This window comes from Camelina sativa, chromosome 1 (genome assembly GCF_000633955.1).
Source record: "Camelina sativa cultivar DH55 chromosome 1, Cs, whole genome shotgun sequence".
Taxonomy (NCBI): domain Eukaryota; kingdom Viridiplantae; phylum Streptophyta; class Magnoliopsida; order Brassicales; family Brassicaceae; genus Camelina; species Camelina sativa.
Window position 1 is genome coordinate 19,931,172 of NC_025685.1, and position 9,649 is coordinate 19,940,820.

Sequence of the window (9,649 nt, forward strand, 5' to 3'; positions counted from 1 at the left end):
TGGTGTTTTTGAAGATTTTAGTTTATCAGATTGATCAAAGATAGCATGTGCTTCCTACAAAATAAAGTGAAAGGAATTGATTCTGAAGTGTTGATCTCGAATAATCATGCGGATGTTTATCGCTATCAACTCGTTGTTATTCCTTAAAGATTGGTTCCAAATGCAAGAGGAGGAAGGTGATGCATCAGAAGAACAAAATATTATTGGATCACAATGAAGTAAGCAAGCTGTTCCACACTTGGATAAAAATTATTCAACTTTGTGTACTGACCTGACTTGCTCCTTTTAGAATCTTTAAAGTTGTCTTTTGATCCACAAAACACATTTGTTGAGGTATTACAAAGATAATGTAGTTGAACTATATTAAATAGGATCAGCAAAAAATTTGGTTACGGTGTTTTACACATTTAGAAAAAGATAAGATGCCACCAAGTTTGCTCTTTAGGTGTTTATATTGTCTCTGTTTCTGGTTGCTAATAAAAGCATATATACACAAGAAAAAAGTCGACCAAGATAAGTAGATCCAGAAGAATCCATCTTGGACATTATCATGAAAGACGACTTATCTCCATCAGGGTCATTAATAGTGGACCAACAGAGGAATAAAAACACCAACAAAGGTTTGGTAATGACCAGTAATAGCAAAAACACTACAAACAGTGCAATAAATGGGTTAAACAGTGATAACAGAAACTCATGTACTACTTAGATAGAGACTTCACATTACAATAATAGAGGGCTAAAGTAGATAAAAAATAGTACAAAAGTCAGAAGAGTTGATAAGGAAGAAGAAAGTTCGTTGCTTTCTCTAGACACTTTTCTACGCACACTCCTTACATTAATTTACCACAAAATTAACTTAGCTAAAAATGTACAAACCTTTCCTGATTTTTATTCACTTCTTCCATGAGAACACACTTCCCCACAAGGAGAAAGAAAGGACTTGTAGATGTTTCTCAAAATGGAGCTGTCGAGGACCGTTGAAGTGTTTTGTTCACTTGGTGTTGAGTTGCTTCCGCCATTTTCAACTGCATTTACCATAAACAGAAACAGAACAAATCTTACACTCACAATGTCCTTAGACAGAAACAAAGAATGCAAGATAGAATGAGTTCTTAATTAAGGCGACCATTATAGCAAGAACTGATCAGTGCTAGTTTTGACCTGCTCATATTGTCTCTCGAGTCTTGCATTCTCTGTCTGTAGGTGAGCAATTTCAAGCTCCAGCTCGTTTGTATATGCCTGAAAAAAAGAGAGACATACCTTTTAATACAGAGGAACTGTAATTTTAACCTTAGATTATGTTTTTTTTTTCCTATTGATTTACAAGAAAGTAGAAGAGTAAAGAGAGATACGTTCCTGTTTCCTAGCCCTTGAACGAGCAGCAGATTCTCTGTTCTTGATCATACGCTTATGCCTTCTGTCTCCTCTACTCTCATCAGAAAATTGGCCTCTTTTCTTAGCAAAACAACCAAAACTTGCAGATTCCTCAAAGGAGTTAGGGTTAGAAGCAACAAGAGAATCTGTGTTGTCAAGAAACTTAAAGCCAACGCCGGAGTTTAAGCTGAGAACAGTGGCAGGAGGAGGAAGAGGCAGAGGAGAGCCGTAGAGAGCTGTGACAATTGAGGAAGAAGAAGGTGGTTGCGGTGGTTGTTGGTTATTCAGAGGCATGTTGAGGAAATCTTGAAAGATAGAGTAATTAGGGTTTTGGTTCTTTAACATTGGCTCATGACCAATGTTAACTTGGCGATGGTAGTGAAGCGAACCAAGGTTGAATTCTTTCCATACTTCTTCCATGGTGACTTGAGACTTGTTCTGCCCTAGGGAGGACGATGTTGATGATGCTGATGCTGATGTTGTTGATGATGATGATGACGATGACGAAATTGAAAAAGCACTATGGTTGATCTTATTATGCTTTGCTGACGACAACATTGGACATCAGAACAGAACAGCATAGAAAGCTTTGTCTTTTGTTTTTTTGGGGTGTCAAATGTCTTATAGCTTTGAGAGAGAGAGAGAGAGAGAGTAGAGAAAGACTGTGAGCTTCTTGTCTCTCAATGGTCATTTCTACTAGTATCATGATGGATGGTTGGGTCCAGTAGAAGAGACAAACATGTAAATTAATTGTTCTAGAATTAAAATATGTTAATGTAATGACTTTTTTGTCACTTAATCCATATTGTGATAATGATAAATCCATAGTTATGTGACGTCAAACTTTTTCTCCTAAGATAATCATTTTGAAGTTAGAGAAGGAATTATATACTACCAATTAGCATGAATGCATGATCCTTAAATCTGGAGTTGGTGGGTAAAGAGATTCTTTGTTTTTGAAAAAGGTGTAACCAATAAGCTATGGCTTTGGTCTCACTTTAATATCACAATTCAATACCCTTTTTATTCGCTTTCACGTTTGTGACCTTTGTGCTTTGATTTTTACCAACTTTTTCTGTTTTTTTTAACCTTTTTGTAATTACCTTTACGATAGTTTTTGTTTACATAATACATCCCTAAAGAGTGGAATCGATCTTTTTTTTCGCACAATTATATTAATCTTGAAACACGGTTACACCAAGAAGACTAGGTATTCATTGCCAATCTGTTCGACCTTGAAACAAACAAATTAGAGGATACAAACGAGAGCACCTTTAGAGAGTGCTAATTCTTCGGCCAACAAAAACAAAAGACTGATGAATGATGATTTTAGTTCGAAATGTCTTCAAGCCTAATTAAACAAGTTCCCCATATATATAGGAATCGATCACCAAATCCGATAAAATAGATTGAGGCCACTACAACCACTTGCGTATATAAACAGATAAAAAAGGAATTAGATCAGTCACTGCGCACGCTATCAGAACTTGAGCGTGACCTCATTTCTTGTTACGTATAGTCTAGTTAAACAAGTAAAAAAAAAAGAACAATGTATTTCGTCATCTCAATATCACAACATGTAATTAAAAATTATAAGGTGTGTGTGTGTGTAATTGTGTATTTAAGTTGGTAGTGAACTAGTGATAATGGAAACCAACTCTGTTTTTGTTTTTAGACGCTTATTGGTTGAGTAAAAGATAACTGAGCCTGGCGTGATTTGATTTTTCAGTTCACAGTATCCAGAGGCTTTATAATGCGAAAGAGAACCTGCAAATTTAAATAAAACAGGGTCTTGATTTTTTAATATATATATATATATATGTAAATTTTACAAATAATACATTTTCTCATCATCTTATCAATTTGTTTTTGAGTGTTTCAGATTATTGAGAAAACTATTCAACTTGTGAATAAAAGATATGTTTTCTTATCTGTTCCTCATTTTATCATTTGGTGTTTATATCTAAACAATTGTTGTATTTCCCATTGTAGCAAAATAAGATCTCACTGATTCGGTAAAAGAAAAATCAAATCAAATACAAAACTAATGAAATCTCTTACCAAATGTAACAAATAATATGATCTCACCTTAATAACCGAACGGACACACATGGTACTATGGATAGACGTGGCAAGTGCCTATGGATAGAACTAGTGTTATGTCTGTCTTGCTCTTACTTCATTAACTTTGCTTCGATATCAGACCAACATCGACCTTTCTTTTCACTAATATTAGACCTAAGACTAACTTTAAATGTAAAATGTTAATTTTATCTAATAACCATTTTTAGGATCCTAATTTTTTTTGCATTCACAGCACATTGATTTCCAAAGACAGTTTACCATATTAAGGTGTTAAAATAATCTATTTGAGAAGATTAATATCCAAATCCTTTATATATATTTAGTATATGGAAAGACGAAAAACAACATAGCCCTATATTGTTATAGAAATTGACCATTGCTGTAAATGTTTGCTTCATATGGGCTTATTTGGTCTGAACCATAGAGTAGGTCTATATTGATGTATAGCCCATACAAGATCCGGGTTGTGTGGTCTGCAGGAGTAAACCGACATAAGTTCTAGGATTTCACTATATAAGAGAAGCTAGGGTTGAAGAAAAACGTAGTAGTCACAAAGACGCAGAAGAAGCTGGTGGTACTTTGGTGGCGGTTGTAGGGCACAACGTAGGGCGCTGTGCAGGGTAGATGCAGAGACGCAGGACGCAGTGCAGAGACGCAGGACGCAGTGCAGAGAGCATGCACAGGGTGTCGTACATGGAGCTTGAAGCTGTGCGCAAAACCATGATAAAGGAGCAGAAGCTTGGCTGGGATCGAAAGGCTGAGAGCCGGACATAACCTTGTCAAGATTTAAGGTGTCTTCAGGTCACTTATGAGAGACGAGGTGGAGCTGCTTTTTTGGGGTTCTGGAGGTGTTTCAGGGTTATAAATGGAGGGGAGAGCTGAACCAGAGACAGAGAGGGGAAGAAGAAAACCTTGAGTGATTGTGGATGTTTGTGGTTTCTTTGTAGTTGCTCTTTAAGCTTGTATATGAAACACTGTGTGTAAACCTTGAGTGATTGATAGTGGATGTTTGTGGGAGAAGGTTCCCACACGAGATGTACCCTCTGCATGAGGGGAACTCGTAAAATCTCTGTGTTATGTTTATGTTATGCATATTGATATGTGAAGTAGACGATGAGTAGGAGCAGAGTCGCGGTATGCGGTTCACTACAGAGGTGAATCGGGGTATGCGATTCTCAACAAGTGGTATCAGAGCTCAGGCTCAGGAATTCACAGACTCAGGCATGAAGTTGTAAGCATACAAGAAGGATCCAGAGACTACTGCAGACGACTCATGATCTTGAAGGTGTTCTTGATCGAAGGTTAAATCAATTATGGGGTTGGTTTAAGGTGGAGTTATCTGCAGTGTTTGATTCAGGTTCATGGATGGATGTGTGAAGGTGATTTGCACATGACTGTGAAGAGGGAATCAAAACATCATCCAAAAGGCTCAAACTTGTCAAAACAAGAATTCAATTTCCACTGCGATCACAAGGTAAATGTGATGTTATGTTTTGAAGCTTCTGAATACTCAAAACTGTTTCAGTTTAGGGAATCTAGACACTAGGTGAACACAAGGATGTAGACGTCTTCAACTATTGAAAAGTCAGTTTTTTCGGTTGGTGAAGGTCAGTGTGTTGGTGTTCGGGAATTGGTTAAAGGTACAACTATAGGAGTCACGAATTTACTAAGGGACGCCTTCAGATGTGAATTTGTGTGTAAGAGGGTTGTTAGGTCAACAAGTTGTGTCGAAGATTCAGATGAGTATGCAGATGGACCAGGCAATTTGTGTTGAAGTGGTCAGTTTTGGGAGTAGTTGGGTGAATGACTAACTCTCAGGAATGTATCAAGTTTTCAGAGATTTGAAAGGACCACAATCTAGGTAGGTTTACAGTGAATGGGAATGCAGAAGAGTACCAAGAGTCGAAGTTGTTGTCAGTGAGATTTTCTTTGTCAAGGTGGAGTTTGCTCTTGACTTAAAATCTCTAGAAGACTTTTGTAGACGTTGCAGGACTGTGCAAGAGTTTGCAAGTAAGTGCAAGAATCTACAAGGCTGGCACAAGGTGAATGGGGTTAGGTTTTGCATTGAGAAGGGAATTAGAATCTGAAAAGTTTTGGTTTGTTTGTTTGCATCTACAGAGATGATCTGGTGGATGAATCTTCTGAAGGTTTTCACTTGCAGGAAGTTTAAGTGTTTTGTTGACACTTAATAAGGAAGCATGTGAGTATAAGGAGAAAATTCAAGTATATCTCTGGTGGTTAAAGATGCAGGTTAAGATAGACAAGACTAGCTGAAGACTAGTGGGTCTAGCAGCATCATTAAGTTTCTCAGGAGAGTCACTTACATGAAGGATAAGTGAGGATTCATCAATGGTGAAGACATGTCAAGGTGGTACGATGCTGGTACCAAGTTTCTTCTTGGTAAAGTCTGCAATAGTGAAGAACAATTGCAGATTTATGTTTACAGCAGGTGTGGCTTCAGGGATTCTAGAGTGAAGCACTAAAGGCTGGTACAAGGAGACTAACAGAGGTTCAAAAGTTGTTGGTCGGAAATTTGTTTTAACATGAGGTTGAACAGGAGGTTGTACTGTCAGATCATACAAGTTGGGTTCAAGAGTCAGTTGGTTAAACAAGTGGGATGTAAACTCAATCTCAAGAGTAATGCATTGAGTTGAGGTTGTTTACATAATGAATCAGGGATTGCTTCAGGTTTGAAGCAAGGTTGAAGAAGATGATTCGTGTAAGGAGTTACACGAACTTGTTGGGACAACTGAATAGCATCGCAAGCTATTCAGAGAAGTCAAGAACAAGAGAGAAGTTGTATGGCTTCGCAGACTGAAATTTTAGAAAGTTTGAATATAGTGACAGTCATGAGACAGTCTAAGGATTCGATAGGTGCTGAGAATTTCAAAGCAATGTCAAAGGATGGCATTGGAGAACACAAGGGAACACCAATGGTTGGTTGTGTTTTGTATTGCTTATCAATGAATAAAGGTTGTAAGGGTTTCTTCAAATGTCGGGTTCAATGGTCAGAGTTCGTCTACAGGTGGGATTACAGTCATAAGGAGATGGAAGCTTGAGGGAGAGTCGCGAATCTCTTGAAGTTTCTGAAGATGAAGTTGAAAAATTCCGAAGGTGGACAAAGATAAGGATCATTGGGAGTTGCAGGTTCTACAGGAGAAAACAAGATTTAATTTTCTTCTCAGGAAAGAGTCAACACAAAGAGGATTTTGTGAGTTGGACCAAATGAGGCAAAAGGTGGAGTTTGTTGTAAATGTTTGCTTCATATGGGCTTATTTGGTCTGAACCATATACTGGGCCTATATTGATGTGTAGCTCATACAGGATCCGGGTTGTGTGGCCTACAAGAGTAAACCGACATAAGTTCTAGGGTTTCACTATATAAGGGAAGCTAGGGTTGAAGAAGAACGTAGTAATCATAAAGACGTAGAAGAAGCTGGTGGTACCTTAGTGGCGGCTGTAGGGCACAACGCAGAGCGCTGTGCAGGGCAGATGCAGAGACGCAGGACGCAGTGCAGAGAGCATGCGCTGGGCATCGTACATGGAGCTTGAAGCTGTGCGCATAACCATGATAAAGGAGCAGAAGCTTGGCTGGGATCGAAAGGCAGAGAGCCGGACATAACATTGTCTAGATTTAAGGTGTCTTCTAGACACTTATGAGAGACGAAGGTGGAACTGCTTCTTTGGGGTCCTGGAGGTGTTTCAGGGTTATACATGGTGGGGAGAGCTGAACTAGAGACAGAGAGAGGGGAAGAAGAAAAGCTAGATACTCTATGTTTTCTTCTTCAGGTTTCTTTGTAGTTGCTCTTTAAGTTTGTATATGAAACAATGTGTGTAAACCTTGAGCGATTGATAGTGGATGTTTGTGGGAGAAGGTTCCCAGACGAGATATACCCTCTGCATGAAGGAAACTCGTTAAAATCTCTGTGTTATGTTTATGTTATGCATATTGATCTGTGAAATGGACGAGGAGTATGGACAGAATCGCGGTATGCGGTTTACTACAGAGATGAATCAAGATATGCGATTCTCAACAACCATCAACCTCAGTCACTAGTCATTATACACAAAATGACTAAAGTTTTTTAATGTTGCTTTATCTTTTTATCTTTTTAACATGAACCGATGGACAATGAAAATACCCTATGAGTTTCTTTGACCGTCTGATGCTATCACATTCACATCTATCAGTAATAGGTTCTCTCTAGATCGTACGAAACAACATGACTAGTGGTAACAATTATACTATATTTCAACTTGGAAGGTGTGTCTTGTGTATTTTGAATGGAGATTGGAGAAGGTGTCTTCTGTACTTTACAAGTTGCAAATTTCTACTCCAATTGATAAGAATCATATTAGGGTAGCTTACTATTTTGGTTTCTTTATGTGTTTTGTTTGTTTATATAGGTACATTTGTATATTGCTTTTTTATTATTATTAATAAATAATTGTGAGTTTAGGTTTCGTAGACATCGATTTTCCCCTGAAGCTATTAGTTTGGTCGTTTCTATATCATTCTTCCACATATAGCTAATAGCTATGCATAAATATAGTATCTTTATAATGATTTTTAATTAGTATGTGTGATTTATTTCACCTAGTTCAGAGAGAAAAATAAGTTATGAATTTCAATAATATGCATAATATTTATCTTGCAAGGAGAGAGCTGGAATTTTGTAAACTTAATTTTAATATACTGATGATATATAGGCTGAAATGAATAAGATGCCCAAGCAAACTTTTGGTATACTATTTGATTTCGATTGTGTTTCAAAATACTTAAACAAATATAAAATGTTAAATAGTTTGCAAGTTGTCAATCAAATAGAATATCCCAAAGTTGATCGTAGTAATATAATATTTTAAACTTTGTAACGCGAAGGAAAACATTAATAATTTGATACCGATAAAACATAGTTTTCTATGTAGTTTGTGTTTGAGTATGCCGAATAAACGAATGATAATAAATAGTTGTTGAAACTTATAACTAACATTATAATATACGAAAACTTAAACAACAAATTATAATTAATGTACGAAAAAACTAGACTTTATCACCATAAATATGCAGAAAATTAGAGAAAACGTTTTTCATTGTATCAGAATGAGAAAAGATTCAAATTTTTTAGTCTTATGTTTTTCTTTGTTGAATTTCTATATTTCTGTATAAATTTGAAAATAAATTGTTTAAGTCTTATGTTTTATCTCTTATTATGAAATTGATTTCAATTTATTTTCTATATTGTTTAGGTAATGATTGTGGGATAATCAATCAGATTTTCAACGCCTAACCTGATAGAGTAAGAAACAATAAAAAATTAAAACACATCTAAGCATTCAAATGAGTATAACGTAAGAGTTACATTATACCACCTATATAAATCCACAAAACTTAACTGAGAAAGCCTGCAATCTAGAATCGAGAAACTTTGATTTTCTGATTTTTTTTTCATCCTAGTTTTATAATGATCAGTTATCACTTATCACCTTTTTGATTGCTCGAACTTGATCCGATTTCATATACTTTCTGCTTGACTGATAGGTTTTGGACTTTGCCAGCCATTTCATCTTCTAGGGTTGGAACAAAAGGAACCCGCAAATGAAGCGGCATTAAGTACTTTTCCCACATATGTCGACTTCGTATTTCGAAACCCTATAAATAAACACAAAACAAGTAAATGGTAATCAAAATACCAAATAATAAAAGTAAACACATTATATTAGTGAGTGCAAATCAAAGTTATGATAAGAAGCAAGTTTCAATGTAAAATACCTTCAATTCAACAATGTGTGAATCTTGTAAAGCGTCCATTATAAGTTGGATATCACTTGTCAACGCTTTGAGCTAAAAAAGAGCAATCAAGTTTATATGAAAAATAAATAAATAAAACAATCATTGAAGAACAGATAACTAGATAAAATTTTACCTTATTGAAACCAGCAATAAATTGTATATGAACAAAACCATCATTATTCATGTGCATGCGCATGAAATTATCGGTCCTTAAATTCTCTTCACTGTTACAAAAGCAAAAGCAAAAACAAAAACAAAACCTAAAACCAAAGTTTTGAGATACATTTATTATCGAAATATGTTTTCTCTTTTAGAGAACATGTTAAAGTTAAAAATAAATAGTATTACCTAAAATAATAATGAACCTGATTCCGTATTCTGGTTTCCAAAGAA

At 36.0% G+C, this 9,649-nt stretch overlaps 1 protein-coding gene across 1 annotated transcript; it reads right to left on the bottom strand.

Annotated features, from left to right (window-relative positions):
• Nucleotides 682–2,048, bottom strand: LOC104699826 (bZIP transcription factor 27-like). The gene is made up of 3 exons (XM_010415225.2): nucleotides 1,360–2,048; nucleotides 1,165–1,242; nucleotides 682–1,028 (listed from the first exon to the last, which is right to left on the bottom strand). The coding sequence occupies exons 1-3, from the start codon at nucleotides 1,933–1,935 to the stop codon at nucleotides 957–959; spliced, it is 726 nt and encodes a 241-aa protein (XP_010413527.1). The 5' UTR covers nucleotides 1,936–2,048; the 3' UTR covers nucleotides 682–956.

What these genes read in the sequence shown, in the direction of transcription:
- LOC104699826 (XM_010415225.2), bottom strand. Translation starts at nt 1,935, where the DNA reads ATGTTGTCGTCAGCAAAGCATAATAAGATCAACCATAGTGCTTTTTCA. An exon ending in GTTCAAGGGCTAGGAAACAG is followed by an intron (nt 1,243 to 1,359) that starts GAACGTATCTCT and finishes TCTTTTTTTCAG; the next exon opens with GCATATACAAACGAGCTGGA. An exon ending in TCGAGAGACAATATGAGCAG is followed by an intron (nt 1,029 to 1,164) that starts GTCAAAACTAGC and finishes TGGTAAATGCAG; the next exon opens with TTGAAAATGGCGGAAGCAAC.